The 20,033-nt window shown below is 38.3% G+C and overlaps 1 protein-coding gene across 7 annotated transcripts in view; it reads right to left on the reverse strand.

The window, feature by feature from the left end:
* Positions 1-16,833, reverse strand: part of Ppm1b (protein phosphatase, Mg2+/Mn2+ dependent 1B) — an 85,179-nt gene extending 68,346 nt beyond the window's left edge. For 4 of the 7 annotated variants that reach the window (XM_046425011.1, XM_046425018.1, XM_046425026.1 and 1 more), the window contains exons 1-2: positions 16,417-16,833; positions 7,992-8,140 (exon numbers count right to left, since the gene is read on the reverse strand). In XM_046425011.1, coding sequence (XP_046280967.1) covers positions 7,992-8,033 — 42 coding nt within the window. In that variant the 5' untranslated portion in view covers positions 8,034-8,140; positions 16,417-16,833. Of the gene's footprint in view, positions 1-3,985; positions 4,136-7,991; positions 8,141-16,416 lie in introns of those variants that run through there. The other 3 variants (XM_058573494.1, XM_058573500.1, XM_046424993.1) reach the window with 3 other exon arrangements.
* Between the last annotated feature and the right edge of the window lie 3,200 nt (positions 16,834-20,033).

Here is a 20,033-nt window from a genome sequence, read left to right on the forward strand (position 1 = left end):
GTGTTAGCAATTGCATAATTTTAAAATATCCTCCCCCCTAAACAGACAAACCATGTACAATATTTACCACAACTAGGTGACAAAGCCATTACTCCCCCCCATAAGCCATCAACTTCTGTTAACACAAGAGTGGTCTAAATATTTGTGCTAGAGAAGCAGAAGGAAATCAAATAAGTTTCTGAAGATCCCAAGATGAGACAAACTCCAACACACTAATGAAAATCTAGTAACAAACCAAAACTGAGAGGGAATTCTGCAAGACCCAAGAGGTAAGACAGTATAAGAAGACCACAATACAATAAGTCTGAAGTAATATGGGTCCTATAAACTCTAAAAACAAAGTTCCCGTGGTTAGCAAACCTTCACAGAAAGAGAAACTCTAGAAAAGAATCCAAGTTGCAAAACATTATTCCTATTTTATCCTCCTAAAAGTTCAAGAAATTTTTCCATAAAAATGAGTGACAAAATCTATTACAGTCTACCACCACACGAAGTGGTACACACCTGTAATTCCAGAGATTTGGGAGGCTGAGGCAGGATCGCAAATTTGAGGCCAACCTCAGCAACTCAGCAAGGCCCTAAACAACTTAGTGAGACCCTGTCTCAAAATTTAAAAAATATATATATAAAAAGGGCTGGAGGATTAAGCTCTGTGGCAAAGCATTCCTAGATTCAATCCCCAGTATTTAAAATAATAATAATAATAATAATAATAATAATAATAATAATACAGTTCTATACAATCATAAGAAATTCTCTTTCTCATCCCCCCATATACACACACACACACACACACACACACACACACACACACTTCAGATATTTATTTATTTTGGTACCAGGGGGAATGAACCCAGGGGCACTTAACCACTAAGTCATGTCCTTATTTTATTTTGAGACAAGGTCCCATACTAAGTTGCTTGGGGCCTCACTAAGTTGCTGAGGCTGGTTTGAACTCATGATCCTCCTGCTTCAGCCTCCCAAACTGCTGGGATTACAGGCATGTGCAACTGTGTCTGGCTATAATCAATTATTTTTTTAAAAAGGGAGGGGACTTATAGCTTAGTGTTAGCACTTGACTAGAATCCACAAGGCCCTGGGTTTGATCGCCAGCACTGGAAGAAAAAAAAAAGCAGTTAAAATATCGTAAAAGAGGGGGCTGGGATTGTGGATCAGTGGTAGAGTGCTCGCCTACCATGCTTGAGGTACTGGGTTCGATCCTTAGCACAACATAAAAAAAATGTAAAATAAAGATATAGTGTCCATCTAAAAAAACTAAAAAATAAATATTATATATATATATATATATATATACACACATATATATACATATATATATATATACACACACACACACATACTAAAATAAATGAAAAAAGTTATAAAATAAAAACATCAAAATTAGAAAACTTTTAAAAAGTAGGCAATAAAGAAAAATTGAGTGGAAAAAACTTAGGAAAGAAAAATTCTTAAATGATTTCATAAACAAAGACAAAATAAGAGAATGCAAGAAATAGCAAATAAACTGATAATGTTTAATGAGAAAGAGAAAACAAATGTTAAACATCAAAATAAGAGTCGGGTTAATTTATAGTTAATTTATAGAATGAGTAGAGAATGGGGAAGGGAGGGGAGGGGAGGGGAGGGCAGCATAATATAACTGACACTAGGATTGCTGTATGTATACACATGGATGTATAACCAATGTGATCCTGCAATTTGTACACATGGAAAAATGAGAATTCATACCCTATTTGAATCAAATGTATGATACGTCAAGATCATTGTATTGTCTTGAGCAACTAATAAAAAAAAAAAAAGAGTCAGGCATAGTAGCACACATGCCTATAATGGTAGCTATTCAGGAGGCTGGGACAGGAGGATTCAAAGTTCAAGGACAGCTCTAGCTCAAAATCAAATAAAAAGGACTGGGGTGTAACTCAGTGGTAGAGCTTTTAGCTAGCATGCACAGGGCCCTAGGTTCGATCCACAGTATAAAAAAAAAAAGAAAAGAGAAAAGATTCAATAAAAGTTCACAAAAAAAAAAAAAAGCAAAGCAAGGTAACAGAACAAATACTGAACACTACAAGAAAATGTCCCTGAAATAAACCAGAAACTATATATTAACAGACATATCATATATTGAGGAAAAACTCACCCAGAAAGGACAATACTAAGTAAATAATTGGACTTTATTTATTTACACATGTGGTACTGAACTACATTTCCTGATCTTTTTGTATATTTTTAAAATTTGAAGACAGGTTTTGCTCAGGCTTGCCTTGAACTTGAAATCCTCCTGCCTCGTTCGCCCAAGTAGCTGGGATTAGAGGTGTGCACCACCAAACCCTGCTTTTTTACTTCTTTTAAAGTCCAATAATTTCATCAGGCACAGACTAGGTGGCACACACCTTTATCCCAGCTATTTGGGAGGTTGACACAGGTGATCTGAAAGTTCAAGATCAGCCAGGGCAACATAGTGAGATCCTGTCTCAAAGTAAAAAAAAAAAAAAAAAAAGAATTGTGGGTGTAACTCAATTGTAAAAGTGCGCTTGGGTTTAACCCCCAGCACAAAAAAAGTAAAACAACAAAATATATTCATGAATGAGAAATTATCTGATGTTTAGAAAGATTATCCTATGAATAATAACATCTTGAACCGTTAAGATTTTCCAATTAGGCTCAACATTTTTAAATATTCTTTTAAAAAAACTTTTTTTTTCATTTCTGAAATCCTTTTAATTTCTGAAATCAAATTAGGGGAGAAAAAAAACCTAACTAGGTTTTGTTTTTGTTTTTAGACAGGATCTCAATAAATTGCTGAGGGTCTTCTTAAGTGGCTGAGGTTGACCTCTAACTTGATATCCTCCTATCTCAGGCTCTCAATTACAGATGTACACCAGCATCGAGCTCTTAACTAGGTTTTTTTTTTTTAAATATTTATTTATTTATTTATTTTAGTTCTCGGCAGACACAACATCTTTGTTTGTATGTGGTGGTGAGGATTGAACCCGGGCCGCACGCATGCCAGGCGAGCGCGCTACCGCTTCAGCCACATCCCCAGCCCTTAACTAGGTTTTATCAAAACATTTAGATCAGATTTTACACACACACACACACACACACAGGTATGTGATTGCTTATATTTAAAATTTAGTAAAATCAGTGCATTTATCTGAATTACCTTCTCTGATATATACTCCCTGTCAGAGACATAAAACGGGTTTCATCAGCATTAGACAGTTTTACTTTCAGAAAAAGGTTCACTATGAAAATCTCAGATTGCTGGATGTGAATAATCCATAAAGCTCCATTTTGCTGTCCAATTTCTCCCTATTTTTTGAAGATACCTGGGGTTTGGTTTTGCTTTTTGAACGTTACACAGTCCATTTTATGTATATGATTTGAGTTCTCACAAATATACCTTGTGTAATCACCAAATATACAGAACATTTCCCTCACTCCTAAAGTCTATTCCTATACATCTGAAGTCAACCTCCCTATCCCTTCTAGATTAAGGGCAATCACTGTTCTGCTTACCAGTGGAGTTTTGCCTTTTCTAGAACTTCATGTAAATGAAATCATAATTATACTCCTTTATGCCTGATTTCTTTCACTTAGCATAATGTTTGACATCCATCCATGTTGTGTTTATCATTAGGGTTTTGGGTTTTTTTTAATTGCTTTCATGGCTTTTTAAAACTTTGGGGTCTAATAGATTTGGACAAAGCCTCAAGAAAGTAGTTTTAGGCCTACAGACCACATCAGCTACTAGCATATGTCTATTAAAGGTTTAATAAGGTAAAAGAATTCCTGCCCTTGCCCAGAACACTAAATTTTTTTCAGCTAATGTTGCTGAGACCAGAGAGAGTTCATGTTTCCAATTTATCTACCTGAATAATAAAACAAATATCTGGGACTTTATCATGATTTTATGCTTGGTCATTTTTCTACAAGATTGATTTCAAACACAGAGAGAAATCACCTTTTTAACGTCAGCAAAGCAGCCCAGGAATAAACAACTGCTCTTCCTATCCCAGTAGTTTTTCAATTATGAATGAAAATGAAAAAGTTCAGGGCTACATGTTTTACTTCTAGATGTTCTTTGTCCTCTTCTCCCACCAGATAAACAGACCTAGATTGCAAATAGGTCAATTAGGAAGGGAAAGAAAAAGAAAAATCAGTCAGCAAAGGTTAAGAAGCTCCTAGAGGAAATTTTATTTATAGGCTTGACTGTCCAACCATTTTAGTGCTGTTATTTTTAAGCATTTCATGGAATGTAACAGAATATGACTTAATGTATATCCCAGTCCTAATATGCACAGGAGAGAATTTGTCCTGGAATATGGTTGTCAAATGTGTCTAGAATATTTCATAAAAGAATGGTTCTCATAATTATATAGACATTTCAGTTCCCAAGTCACCAGTATTCCTGGGACAGAATAATATCAGAAGAATTATGGTTTCTGCTCCAGATTACATGAATTGGAATGATGTTAATAAAAATTAGGTGGATTGGGATATGAAGATGGTTTGGGAGCAGAGTTGCAATTTTTGGTTACATTGTATTTGAAGAGATGTAGCATCTCTTGATGTAGACGTAGCATCTCCTGGGACAACAACTCAAAACACACAACACAGATCTCTTGCTTGGTACAATTAGCCCATACATCAATATGGTCTTAAACAAGGAGACTTCTCAAAATAAGATAATTTGTAACTATTAATAACTCTCCCTTCAGGAAATTTTCTTTACTCATGCTGACTTTCATAACATTTGCAATCATTTGTGTTCATTTTTCCTTCAGATTCTTTCTAAAGATGGTCACGGACCCCAAATAATATAATAATTAACCTTTAACCTGAAACATATTATCTGCCTTCTGCAATCACTTCCTCAGCTATCACTTTTATAATTAATTCTTGGATGAATTTTAGCCTAGATTCTAAACATTGTTTGGTTATGCTACATCTCTTCAAATATAATGTAACCAAAAATCTCAACTTTGCATCCAAACCATCTTCATATCCCAATACCCCTAATTTGTATTAACAGCATTCCAATTCATGTAATCTGGAGCAGAAACCATAATTCTTCTGATATAAATCCAACACTTTATTAAGTCAACATGTTCCATCAATCTTGCTTGAAAGTGTTTCATCCTACCCTCCTAGTTTCGAGCATCATCACCTAATGTACTGATTATCTACCTGCCACCAAGTTAGTCTCCCTGACTAATCTCTCCTTCCTCTAATTCACCCTGCTGATTATCCCCAGCTTGACTGCCCCAAAACACACTGTTCCAACAAGATGTAATGGCTTTTTCAATCCCTGCAAAACAGTAAATATAAAATATCTACTCTGTATTTACTTATTAGGAAACTTCCTCTCTCATCTGCAATACCTAGGCCCTGCCTCGTTCAAGTAAATCATGCTCATTCCTACCCTCATAGTCAATTTGTCTTAATTTAGCTGACCCAATTTTTCAAGGTGCCTATGAAACACTTCTTTCTCCTTCATACAATTCCCAACCCTTCATCTCACCATTTCACCGCTCCTATTCAATCACTTACATTCTTTTTAACATTCATGCCCTCCAACCCCAACTTGTGACCTTGGCACCTAGCAAGTACTGAATAATACATGCTAACTTAAAAGATACTTCTTCAGGAAAGGATACCCTGCTGGGCAAGGTGGCAGACACCTGTAATCCCAGCAGCTCAGGAGGCTGAGGCAGGAGGATCATGAGTTCAAAGCCAACCTCAGCAACAGCAAGCCACTAAGCAGCTCAGTGAGACCCTGTCTCTAAATAAAATACAAAATAGGGCTGGGATGTGGCTCAGTGGTCCAGTACCCCCTGGTTCAATCCCTGGTACTCCTCCCCCGAAAAAAAAGGATATCCTAGTCAGCTATTCCAACATTCCCAGAAATAATAAATTGGCAGAGATCTAAGGATCTATTGCAACACTGATTAACCTCTATCATATACTGTAACATTTAATAAATACAAAAAGTACTTGATTTCCAGCAATTTTACATTTAGTGATTCACATTTAAAGCACCCAGCCAACTACACCCATTTAGAGCAGACAGAGGGCACACTAATGAATTTATTTCACTCCATTTGTTTCTTAATTATAAAGCAGTTCTTATGCCCTTAGCCTACCCCTGAAACATTTTTTGAGAACATCTATGACTCTAGACCAGAATTCATGCAGCCTTGGCTCTTCCCAGGAGTATTGAGGCGTGGAGTGAACAAAAGATCAGCAAGATTAAGCAGAAAAAACTAAAGAAGTTATAAAGGAAAAGAAATAAACACAAAGAATTTTTTAAATATAACATAATCACACATAGCCCTAAATATTACCATCCAGGTACTATCCTTTCAAACATTCACTTTAATGTAAATATTTTGGGATTAGAATTGCCTTTAGGTTAAAATCTTTAATTAGTATCATACCTTTATAGATACACAATCTAATTCCTAAAAACTCATAAACACAATTAATAAGAACAAATACATGAGTGTGGTGGCACAAGCCTTTAGTCTCAGCTACTTAGGAGATTGAGGCCAAATAATCTGAACTTTGAGTGCCAATCTGGGCAATTTAGCAAGATCCTATCTCAAGACAATAAAAAAGGCTATGGATATAACTCAGTGGTAGAGTGTTGGCCTACTCCAATTACAGGCCCTGAGTTCTATCCCCAGTAACACAAAAAGAGATGAAAGGAGGAAGAAAAAAAGGAGGGAGGAAGGAAGGAAGGGATACAACCTAATGGCTAAGTAATTTCACATTTATGCCTGTAAGATTTGGTCATTTTTTAAAAATCAGGAAAATAGAAAATAAGGCAGGGCTGGGGATGTGACTCAAGCGGTAGCGCGCTTGCCTGGCATGCGTGCGGCCCGGGTTCGATCCTCAGCACCACATACAAACAAAGATGTTGTGTCCACCGAAAACTAAAAAATAAATATTAAAAAAATTCTGTCTCTCTCTCTCTCCTCTATCTTTAAAAAAAAAAAAAAAAAAAGTTTGAAAATAAGGCAAACATAATGAATTACAGTAGGTGGGGTAGAGGGAGAAGATGGGAGGGGAGGGGAGGGAAGGGGGGATAGTAGAGGATAGGAAAGGTAGCAGAATACAACAGTTACTAATAGGGCATTATGTAAAAATGTGGATGTGTAACCGATGTGATTCTGCAATCTGTATTTGGGTTAAAAATGGGAGTTCATAACCCACTTGAATCTAATATATGAAATATGATATGTCAAGAGCTTTTTTGTAATGTTTTGAACAACCAATAAAAATTTTAAAAAATAAAAAAAAAAAAAGAAAATAAGGCAAACAACAATGACAAACATCCAGAAAGAGAAATTTAAGTGACCAATAAGAGAATGTTACTGGCCCTCACAAGTAATAGGAAAATGCAAAGTTAGGTCAAAATGAAATACCATTTTCACCACTGACTGGTGAGGCAATGGGTGGGAGTGAGCAACTTAATGAGACACTGTCTCAAAAGAAAATAAAAAGCTCAGAGTCAAGCACTCCTGGCTATAATTCTAGTATCAAAAATCAGGAAGGAGGGGGCTGGGGTTGTGGCTCAGTGGCAGAGTACTTTGCCTAGCATGTATAAGGTATTGGGTTCAATCCTCAGAACCACATATAAATACATTAATTAATTAATTAAAAGTCCACTGCCAACTAAATAAATAAATAAATAAAGGTCTATCCACATCTTAAAAAAACCAAAACAAACCCAGGAAGGAGATGTAGCTCGGTAGTAGAATGCTTGCCTAGCATGAACAGGGCCCTGGATTTGATCCCCTGTTCTGAAGAGGTACATGAAGGCACAGGCTGAATTTAACCAATGGGTTGCATGTAGTTTGATGACCCCTGTCAAGACCCATTTGCAGAAAGAAATCAGTAATTCATTAAATCAAAGTCTGAAGGGAGAATGGATTCACATAGAAACAAAATATGCCTCAGATTACCTGGTAATCACAAGGGAAAATGTTCCTTCTCAATGGAGACATTCAGCAGTCACCACAAGTAAACCAATGATCAAAACTTAGCACTGCTAACAGTGCCAAAGTCAGGTATTTTGTGCTTCCTGCAGCAATGGAATATGAAGCAGCACCACCTATGAAATATGCAGCCAAAAAGTTTAACATGAATTTAATAGTCATTACATTATCTTAACAGTTTACAGAAGGCAAAGACTAAGTTTTCTTTCTTTCTTTTTGCAGTACTGAAAATTGAACCCAGGGTCTCATGCTCGCTACATAAAGGACTCTACCACTGAGCCATATCCCTGGCCCTACAGAGTAAGTTTTAAACAAAATCTCAAACAAACAAAATTCTTAATAGAGAACATTTTAAAAGATAATGTATCTCTACCAAAAGAAAGATTTTTTTTAATTAGCTATTAAAATTTGAAAGAGACCCAACAAATAGAACTGGGACATAAGGCAGTGGTTCAATCCCCACTATCAAAATAAAGAAAACTTTACCAGTATCTGTTAAGATACTTCATTGCACATTCTTCATGAGACAATAACCCCTCTTAATATCTTTCAAGTATACTCCTGAAGCTAATATTATCCAGCATTTCCCAAACTTTTTAGCCAGTCCACCTGACAACCAATTAAATATCACATTTATTTTTACCTTATTAGATCATTTTCATCTGCCTTAAAAATCTGGGGTTAATGTGATTCCAGGCCACTCTCTAGAACCACTTATCTCTTACTCCTTTGTATTCAAAATATGCTTTGTACTTGACTTGGTCATTTGGCCACGAACTATAAATTGGACAAAAAAACACAAAGACCCAACTACACAAACTCACCCTCAATAGGCTGATCATAAAATCTGAAAACATAGGTATTATTTTAATATATCCTATAATAAGACCAATAACCAATTTATTGTGTATCCATCTGTTTCCAAATTTGATGACAACCCTGTACTTAAATAAAAATCAAGTAAGCAAAGCCAGAGGCAGAAAAGTCAACAGAAAGCAAAAACTCAAGAGAATAACCAGAACAAAAACATAACTCTGTCTCTAAGAAAAAGATTCAAGATATATGGTAAGCAGAATTATGTAATCTAAATCATCTCTGATCTTCCAAACCTATATTGTCTTTACAAACTAGTTAATAAAACAAAAATCTAAAAAAGGAGAGACTATAACTGAAAATTTACATATTAAGCTACAAAATTTGTTTCATTTTTATATTTTTATTCAAACTACTCCAGAATAGATGAACAGAAAAAAATAAACTTAGTTTTCTCAAGTGTAGAATCATCAAACACCAAAACTGTAATAAAATTTCAAAATTCTATTAACCAAATCAATTATATGGGGTTAGGGGAGTAGCTCAGTCTTACAGTACACATTTAGTATGCTGGAAGGTCTTGGTTCAATCCTCAGCACCAAAAATAAAAATAAAAAAATGTAACTAGTAATCGGAAGGCTTATTGGGCAATAAATGAAAACTCTTAGATCATGACTAGAACTTAGGTTAGTTTTTATATTGGAGCACTACAATGAATACAAAACAATTTGCTTTAAAATAAAAAATCCAATTGATTCACTGCAGCAATCGAATTACATAAAACTCTCAACAAATGAAAGCAAAAGATTATCAAGAATTAAAACAAAGATCAGCGGGACACAGTGGTAGGCACTTGTAATCCTAGCAGTTCAGGAGGCTGAGGCAGGACTACTTCAAGTTCAAAGCCAGCCTCAGCAACTTAATGAGGTCCTAAGCAACTTGGGGAAACCCTGTCTCAAAGTAAAAAATAAAAAGGGCTGGGGATGTGGCTCAGGCGCCTCTGAGTTCAATCTGAGTACCACCTTTAAAAAAAAAAAAAAAGGTCAAAGACTTCACGCTTATTTAAGTGTGCAGTGTTAGTGTAAACTCAAAGAAACATCTTTACCAAACTATCATTCAGAAAGCTGAAACTAAGCACTAGCTTCAAAAATAAGTTCATCAAGACTATCTCATGCAAAAACTTACAGGAAAATCAAAGTCATAACCTCGAGTAATATACCACAGCTCTAGAATTCAGAGAAGCAGTGAAAAATATACAATCTGAGCACAGTAAACCAAGAAACAAATTGATTCGATCAACCATCATTTATCAGAATTGACAACAGGAGAACAAAAGTAGCAGTCACAAGTCAGTAGCAGTATTACCAGATACTATTGGTCAATCACTAATCTCTCAGTTATTTTCACAGAATATTTCACAGAAACAACAGGATCTTTTCAAACACAAATGACAACATATATTTTACATCCCAGACCATTACTTATTTTGGTTTTGAGCTTGAACTCAGGGCCTCACACTCTCTACCACTGAGCTACACCCCAACCCTCCTCACCAAGTTATTTAAACCAGATCTACTGTAAGTTCTTTACATCTTTCTCCCATTATCCCACCTTTTATCTCATGCTCATTTCCAGATATTCATCTATCAAGGATTGGATAGAGGATGTGAGGGTCAATTGGCTGCAACATCTGTCACCCCACTGATTGCCAGGGTTGATTTGGCTCTCTCGGTGGGTGTCCCCTTCCTCCCTCACAGCTCCATGTGAGTCCCTCCTGAAGCCACACATTCAGTGGAAGAGGACAACCTTCCTTGATAAAGGAAGAAATGTTCTTAAGTTAAGGGTATGGGAGTAGGTGCTGGAACCCCCCCCCCAAACAAACCAACAGAAACATGTGAAGCCTCCAAATGCCTCATGCCTGCTTTTCTCTATTTTGGCTCCCTTTTAATGTGAAATAAATATCTTTCTTTAAATATATTAGTATTTTACCCTTTCTTCCTAACATATTCTAGATTTTTCTTTGTGCCCCCACCTCACCCCCTGCCCAATTACAGAAAAATTCCTCTTCCTTTTCTTTTGTTAAAAGGAGTAAAGTTCAGCAAGGTGTGGCAGGGCATACCTGAGTCCCAGTTACTGGGGAGGAATCACAGCTTTAAATGTAGTGTAGAAAACATACATTCCAAAATGTACCTACTCCCACTCAACGTTTTAAACCAGTCACAAAGGGAACTCAGCTGTAATGTAAACTGGGGAAGTGTTGGTAACCAAAATTTAAGATCTTTGAGGACAGTACTTTGTCTCTTTTGTTCAGATTTCAGCCTGAAATAGTGCCTTGCATACCAAAGACAGACAGTGAATGCAACAGTAAGGGGAGTTGGGGGATAAATACTATTAGACTGTTCTGAATTTCTTACTTCTCAGTAGGTTGAAGCTTGGAGTAAACAAGAGTTACAAAAAACCTCCCAAATCTAAACTTGATCTATATATTCTGTCATTTGGAGTTGTTTTGAATTAAACTATTTCCTCTTTTGAGTGAACTACAAAGAGCCACTTGTGTTTAAGAGATAATACCAGTTCTTTACCTCAGAGGTGAATGCTTTAGTCAGAAAAGAGGGGGAAAACACTGCCAGGATAAGCACCCATGAGTAATACCGACACTCCTAGATTCTCCTACTCATAAGAACCTACTCCCCCTTCCCCTGGTACTAGGGATTGAACCCAGCCTCACTCTACCACTGAGCTACACACCCTCAGCCCTTTCTATTTTAAAATAAGGTCTCACTAAGTTGCCCAGGGTGACCTTGAACTTGCAACCCTCCTGCCTCATCCTCCAAAGGAGCTAGGATTACAGGTGTGTAGCACTTCACCTGGCATGAGAACATCTATTAAGAACATCTACAGGGTGCAGTGACACATGCCTATAATCCCAGTGACTTGGGAGGCTAAAATAGGAAGATTGCCAGTCTCAGCAATTTAGCTAGGCCCTACATAACATAGGGAGACCTTGTCTCAAAATAAAAAAATAAAAAGGCTGGGGATGTGGCTCAGTGGTTAAGCACCTCTGGATTCAATCACCCATATTAAAAAAAAAAAAAAAAAAAATCTATTAACCACCCTTTTCAAGTGTTTGAAATGGTCCTGATATCTCCATCAAGAAAATAAGGCAATTAGATTTAAAAAACAATGACAATACTCTTAAACTTAAAAAGTGCTTTGAAATCTGTCAGACCCTTAATTAATCTACATATCCTTTGCCAAACCTGCTTCATCTCAGGTATGTACCACCTATCAAACACAACTGATATACTTGTTTTATTTTATACCACAAATTTGATTTTACCTGATTACCTAACCACATTTTAATAGTTTTCCATGAAAGAAAAAGTTTTCCTTATTTCTATCATACAATGTACCTTTCAAACTATTCTGAAATGGACACTCTATGCAGACAAAAATGACATAATCCTAAAGACAAATGTTATTCTCCCTGAATAGCACTAAAATTGGTCCCTTCTCTATAAGTTCCTTATAATCAATAGATAGCTTCCAATGTTCTCTCCTCTAAGCATATTTGGCAGGATCTTCTTTCATTACAAAGATGTAAAACTAAGTTTCCAAGTAGTGGTATTTCTCAACTTCAAAATTTAAATTTTTAAGAATTAAGGTGTCAATAAATATAATCTTGATATTTCAATACACTCCAAAAGAAAACTTTGAACCCATCTTATTTTCAGCAAGTTAATATTAACTATTTGACATGTTGGGGCTGGGGATGTAGCTCAGCGGTAAAGCACATGGGGGCAAGGCCAAGAGCTGGATCCCCAGCAACACAATACAAAAGTATTAAATGTTGATCTAATATAGGAACTAACACACTAAAATACTACAGGTGATTTAGCTACTAAGTTCTTGAAGTTATATAAGTTATCACAAAGAATATATTAGAAAAAGTATATACCATGCCAAGCAATAACAAGGTACTGCAGATGTGGTCCCACACTAGATGTAGTAAAAGAAAAATATTTACTTGAGAATTCTTCTGTATCATCATTTAGAAGCAAAGTGTTTATTTATGTCTATCAATAATTAAACTGAAAGGAAAAATAAAGTGTCCCAAGGGGTGAGAGATATGATTCAGTGGTAAAACACATGAAGAGGCAGGCCCTGGGTTCAATCCCAGTCCAAAAAAAAAAAAAAGGGGGGGGGGGGGGGGGGCTGTGGCTGTAGCTCAGTGGTAGAACACTTGTTCAGTATGCAAGTGGTCCTAGGTTTGATCCCCAAAATGAGAAAATAAATCTTTAGTCTGAAAAAGAAGTAGTGTGTGTGCATGTGTGTGTTTGTGTGTAGTATATAGATTACACTTTTAGAAAATGTCATAACATTATCAAGAAATTAATAAAGGGGGCTGGGGATGTGGCTCAAGCGGTAGCGCCTGGCATGCGTGCGGCCCGGGTTCAATCCTCAGCACCACATACAAAGATGTTGTGTACACTGAAAACTAAAAAATAAATATTAAAATTCTCTCTTTCTCTCTCTTTAAAAAAAAAAAGAAAAGAAATTAATAAAGGAAGCCAGGCACAATAAAGCACACCTGAATCTCAGCTACTTGGGAGGCTAAGGCAAGGAGGATTACAAGTTCAAGGCCAGCCTGGGCAATTTAAGGAAACTCAGTCTAGAAATAAAATAAAAAGGGCTGGGGTCATAGTTCAGTGGTAGAGCACCTGCCTAGCATGTGTGAAGCTTGGGTTCCATTTCCTGTACTGAAAAAATCTTTTTCTTTGGTTTTTTTTTTTTTTTTGGCCTCCAATTCCTTTTTGCGTGTCTGTGCCTGGTACTGTAGATCAAACTCACAGCCCCATGCATGCTTGGGAAAGGCTCTATCACTGAACTACAGCCCCAGTCATTTTTTATTTTGAGACAAGGTCTCACTAAGTTTCCCACACTGGCTTTGAACTTGTAATCCATAGGTGTGGTCACAGGTGTGTACCACCATGCTAGACAGAAAGAAAAATTTTTATTACCCTGATACAATCAGTTGTTTGTCAACTAATTTCCCTTAAAAATCAGTGAATTATGAAAGGTATACTTTACAGAAAATGTAAAATATTATGTGCTGCATTTTAAGAAGGTAATTTTTTTCCACTTTATTATGAAGTGAATTTGATGAAGGAGTGGTGTTAGAATATTATTTTACTACTTTCCTTGTTAAATAATACTTTAAAATAAATACATCTAATATACAAATATCCATAAAATACAGATTATATGTGTAACTAACACCAATTAGGGTGGGAAAAAAGTATCATTCACTCCCAGTATCTTTTATTAACATGTTTAGGGCTGGGGATGGGAGTTCAGTGGTACAAAGACTACCCAGAATGTTTGAAGCCCTGGGTTTAATGCTCAGCTCTGAAGAAAAAAAAAAAAATGTTTACCAACCCATATACAAGGGCATGTTTGCAATCTTCCATATCAGCTCAGCCAGTTTTTAATAAATTTCCATAATCACCAAGTAATACCGTGGCAAATTCTGTTCTTTGAAGACTGAGGAGAAACTGTCAATCAGCATCACAGTCTAATTCAAAAGACTCCGTAAAAAAATGTACCTTATAGGAAAATGTTGTAACTTTCAATAAGAGGCACTTTTTCTGATCTTACCAACTTTTCGATCAACATTCTTAGAAGCACAGCTATTTAGACACTACACCATTCCTTCAGATGATGTAATCTTAAGGGATGTAGTAATTTTAATAAGTGGCTTACTTACATCAGTATTTACTGACATGACTATCAGACAAACTGAAAAAGCTTTCTCACCTATTTCTAGTGTCTTTGTAGAAATCAGACACCCAGTATAAGAATACGGATGCTGAAAGCGCTGCTGGTCAATTCTAAGAGAATATTCACCACATTGACAAATCCAAAGGATAATGTACAAGAAAATGGAGAAATATTAATGGGTATAGCACAAATAAAAAGATACTACTCCATGCTAACACAACATAAGAATTACTGCAGAAACAGTTATAAGACTTTCTGGGTGCAAAAGAAAAAACGGAGGTGGGGGAAAAAAGACAAGGCAGTGAGAAAAAGAAGCTTAAAACAAAAATTATTCCTTTAAAGAAAAATCTATCCTAAATACTAAATTTTAAAAGTTCTGCTGTAACAACATACTGTCCATTTGGGAGGCCGCCCAAAACATTTTTTTAAAAATTATCATGTTACTATTACTTCAACTTTATGTGTGTGTGCATATTTATGTATATGTATATGAATATGAATATATATGCCTATACACTTGGAAAAGCCTATTATAATAATAACTATTTAGAAATGCTCTATTTAAAAGTAGGCCAACAATAGGAACTATGCTATTGCACAATAGAAAAAATAAATGAAATAACATCTAATAACATTCAGTGTTGATGGCATGTCTCTCCCATCTCCTAGAACATACTGTGACTTACAGTGTCTTTCCTGAACAATTTACCATTTCTCCATCCATGCAGTAGCTCAAATAAAGAGAGTTCCTGTGTTAATCCCACAATAAACCTCAGTAATTCTCACATCACAGTAGTTGTAAGCGTTTGTTAACAGAAAAAGAATGTTTTTCCCAAAATAGCTACATAACACTATGACTACTCAAATTCCTAAATAATCCTTTTACAAAACTCCTGCCAACTTTATTTTGATACATTAAACATGTGGAGCCTATTTTAAAAGCTCTTTAACTATGACTTTATCAAAACAGCTTCCTAGTTGTTCATGTCTTTCTTTTTTTAATTTCCAAGTTGTTTCAGAAGGGCTTGAATACTGACGAATTTGGGCTGCTATCAAATGCTTAAGAAGTATTTTTGCCAAATATGATGGGCAAACGTCCTAGATCTGCTAAAACTGACATTAGAGGTCATGCAACTTAAAAAAAGGAAGAAAGAAAAAAACTATTTTCCAACATTCACTAAGCCCTTCATTTAAAAAAATTATTTTCGTGCTATTTTTCACACTCTACGCTTAATGATACAATCCTTTTCTTAAGGAAGTTAGACTTAGTATTTAAAAAAAAAAACTGTTCTACCATATAAAGCTGGTCGGTCTACTCTTAATGAGCCTTCGGTTGATTCGGGGTACTGACAATAGCAATTTCAATTAAGAACTCCACTGTTAAAAAATGATTTAGGGAGGAAGTGAAGCAGAGCGCAGAGCAGGGCAAAAGCTTAAGAGGAAACAAATAGGGAAAGGTAGTGTTTTCAAATAAGGCATGCACTAAGAAGGGAAGAGCCAGTCCCGGGAAGCCCTAGTGCGCTCGTGAGAGATGCTAGTAGACAGAAGCACAGAAGGGAAAGCAGCTGACTTCCAGGCGTTGGAGCAAACTCTTCCCTCACCGCACCTCTTCCAGCCTCAGCCGCGAGCGGAGGCGGCGGCCGGGGAAGGGGCCTACCCAGAAGCCGGGCCTGGCGTTCCGCTCCCCAACCTCCGCGGCGGAGGCCTCGGCCGAAGCCTGGCGGAACCCTAAAACGGTCCGGGTGCCTCGGCGGTACAGCCGATCCTTTCCCCTCCGACGGACGCCCAGCGGCCTTACCTGGGGCGAGGGAGGCGAGGTCTAGGGCGTCTCTCTGGCGCCCGCCGCAGAGCCCCCGCTGCACTCAGCCCAGGCTTCCACCGGAGGCGCGACCCTGCCTCAGCCGCCGCTTTGCCCTCGGGTCTCGGCCACCGCCTCCGCTGCCTCGGGGGCTGTTTACACCGCCCGGCCCCTCACGCCGCCGCCACCACCTTCTCTCCACCCTACAGCCGCTGCCGATTCGGCCGCCGCCACCTCCTCCGCCGCAGCCTCGTCTCTCTGGAGCATCTTCCAGCCACCGAACCCTGAGAAACAGAGACTCCAGCCGCGCCGGCAGGAAACTCCCCCACAACTGTAAGGGGGACCAGGCGGTCAGAACACCGGCGGCTTTTCCGCCATTGAGCAGCAGCCGCTGGGCTCCTTCTGCAACCCCCTCCCGCACCCCGTCTTTCCCCGCCCCTTGTCGAGCCCCGCCCCCACATCCCACCCATTGGGACGCCGCGCGTCCTTTTGCGGTCCCCTATTTGCTGGTACGCCTGTCAATCTCTTTTCTCCCTCCCAGCTCGGCTCCCCTGGCGCCTCCGTACTTACTTTTCCCCGCCCACCCGACCCCGCCTCTGAGTTCCTAATTTCCCATTGGGCATCAGTGACCACCTTCAATTGGCAAGGTCAACTATCCGTCAAACACCTCCTACTGAGTGAGACCCAACCCTTCATTACCATTTACTTCATTGAGTCCCGCCTCTGCAGGGCACTACCTCCCGGACGTCAGGGACCAGCCCTGCAACCAACCATAAGTAGAGACCTCCGTCAGTCAAATTACTCCCACCTGTGCTCCGCCTCGCAGAGGCGATTCCAGCGATTCCCTTGTCTTATTGGTCCAAATGGTGGTGTGAACCCTCTGTCATTGGCTTTCTCTACGTGTCCGTCACTGAACCAATTTCCAAATCCGTCACACCGGCTCTTTTTAAATGAACGCGCAAAAAGCGGGGAAGTATCCGAAAAGCGACTGGCTAGTCTTCAAAAACGGTCAAACCCAGAAAATTTGTGCTGATCCTTCCCGTTCAACGAGGACCGTACTCCCTTACTGTTGACCCCTAAGCCTCGCGTAAAACAAGCGCCATAAAGGAACCAACAGGCTGTCCAGTTATAGGTGTGGAGGCCTAGTCCCACCCGGAATTGCAGGGGATTGGCTACTGATTGGCTAGCAAAGTCCCCCCTACGCACTCATTAGAGAAAATACACGCCTCTCTCTGGCGTAGAGACGCGAAGGGATAGCGCGGACAAGGACAAGAAGCGGGCTGGGGAAAGGCGGTTGTTTTGCTTCAGCCAAGGGTGGGGCGCACGCGGGAGTAGGAACCTGGGCGTACAGGACTCTGGGGAGGTGTTGCTGGGAGGGGAAAGGCCCGGATGTTCCCTAACAATGAAATCATCACGGGCCAATCAGAGCCGCTGAGCAGGGATACCTGCCTGACCTGTCTCCGCTAGGGGAGAGAGTGGGCGAGAAATTCGGGTTTCCGGAAAGGCGGGAAAACGAGTTCAGAAAATGGAACAAGTTCTCCCTTCAGGAGAGTTCTGTGCTGTTGGGGATTATTTTTATTCTTTCTTTGCCCCCAGTGCCGGGCATTCCGCCTTTGGCGTTTCCGTGTTTTGTTTTTCAGTCGGTATTGTATTTTAAAACTCCCGGCCTAAGCTCTGACATTCACTCGTTCATTCCATAGTTAATGCTATTTGCCAATCGCTGTAATGGAAACAGCCATAAACTAAAATTCCCTTTTCCCATTTCTGCAAGTTGGAGGAGGGGGCAGCATAAAGAAGAGGACATATGCTCATTTAAATCTCACCTTTCCTTTGTCCTCTTTATCGTCAGTATAGGATCATCCAGCTCTCAAAAAGTATTATTTAATGACTTATAATATATTTCCTTAAATCGCATTCCTTTGCTTGACACATCTTTTATAAAGGGAAGGGAGTCTGCGATCTCAGCTTCCAAACCTGTAGATCCGTATTGTGAGAATCTAGGCACCAAAACAGTTATCTTGCCCTGGATTTCTTCTCAGTTTTCTCCTGGTTAACCTCAAAACTAATTTAAAGTCCAATCACTAAATTGGGCTGATGCATCTCATTAAATTTTCAATCACTTTTTTAAAAGTATTGAATACTGTTTTAGATACTAAGAATACAACAGACACCAAAACATTGTTAGGTTAACTTTGTTGTATGCTTTATTTGAAATTAAGACCGTACACTATCAAAGAAAACCCAAGACTTACAACTTTAAAAGGGAAACTGATATATATCAAAAATATTTATGTGTCATATACATTGAGTACCATCATAATGAGCTTTGCAACTAACTAGCTTTGTGACCTGAGCTAGTAACTAAGTTCTCTGAGCCCTGGATTGTTCTGTAAAATGGGAATCATAACATCTTTCTCTAGAGCCAGATTAAGAGATTTAGATGCTTATAGTAAGCAAAGCACTACCCAGATATAATCTAAAATTGAAATAAAACTAAATGTAGAAAAAGGTTCTGATTTTTCCCATATTGTCTACAGTATAGCTGTTTTTAAAATAAGACATCAGAGATTAACTACTTTCCCCAACCACTTTTGCTGGTCCCAAGACCTTACCTGACCACAGGAAATCCAGTGCTACCAACTCCACACAATTAATTCAAAGATTTAATGGAATATAATGCACAATAGTACCTAATACAAGGAAGAGGAATTCTATTTTCATTCTTGTTATTTATGTGAAAAATATTATACTGGTACTGTGTGAGACCAAATCATACTCCAATTCTAGAACCTCCAATTCTAGAACCTCCAATTCTAGACGGGGCTTCTCAGAATCAAGGAATGATTCAGAAGACCGAGGAACCTCCTGATAGTCGAATACGGGTAGGTCACAGAGTGAGATGAAGAAAGATGGAAGGGCAGCTGGATATTGGTAGGGACAAGAGGTATTCAATACATACATGTTTGAATTTTAAGCCTATAGAATTGGTCTTTTCTGTATTTAAAAAAGTCAAATGTTAACAGCAAAGGAGACAAATGTTTACAAGGAAACCTTAAATCAATAGTTCCCAAAATATTGTCTGGGGACCTCTGAGGTTCCAGAAGCTCAAAACCTAATAATAATACTAAAATAATATTTAACTGTTTCACTCTCACTCTCTCACAAGTACAGTGTGGAATGCAGCTAACACATTAGTGAAACATAAGGAATGCAAAAGCAGATATGAGAATCCAAGTGTCCATAACTGTTATGCCAAATATCAAGGAGATTTGCAAAAACTGAAAACAATGTATTTTTTCTCACCATTTATTCTTTAAATATTTGTATTGTGATAGTAGGAGCAAATGTGACTCCATTTTGTTTTATGACTTCATCCTGTAAAACAACCCTGCCAAGTAGAAGGGTCATGACTGGGGCAAGATGTTCTTTTCCTTTTGCTATAGAAACCTTTAAGAACACGGAACTACCTAATGGGGCTCTGTTTCTGTAACTGGGGTGACTGGGCTGCGATTGGTTAGGCTTCCCTCCGCTTGACTACACTGTCCCGCTTCTGTAACCTGGCTTGCTTGCATTGGCTAGACCCCCGAACATCCCTTTTGCGGTTTTCAGGCTTATAA

Source organism: Marmota monax, unplaced genomic scaffold (assembly GCF_021218885.2).
Source record: "Marmota monax isolate L192 unplaced genomic scaffold, Marmota_monax_Labrador192_F-V1.1 WCK01_AAM20220418_F8-fsc00015, whole genome shotgun sequence".
Lineage (NCBI taxonomy): Eukaryota > Metazoa > Chordata > Mammalia > Rodentia > Sciuridae > Marmota > Marmota monax.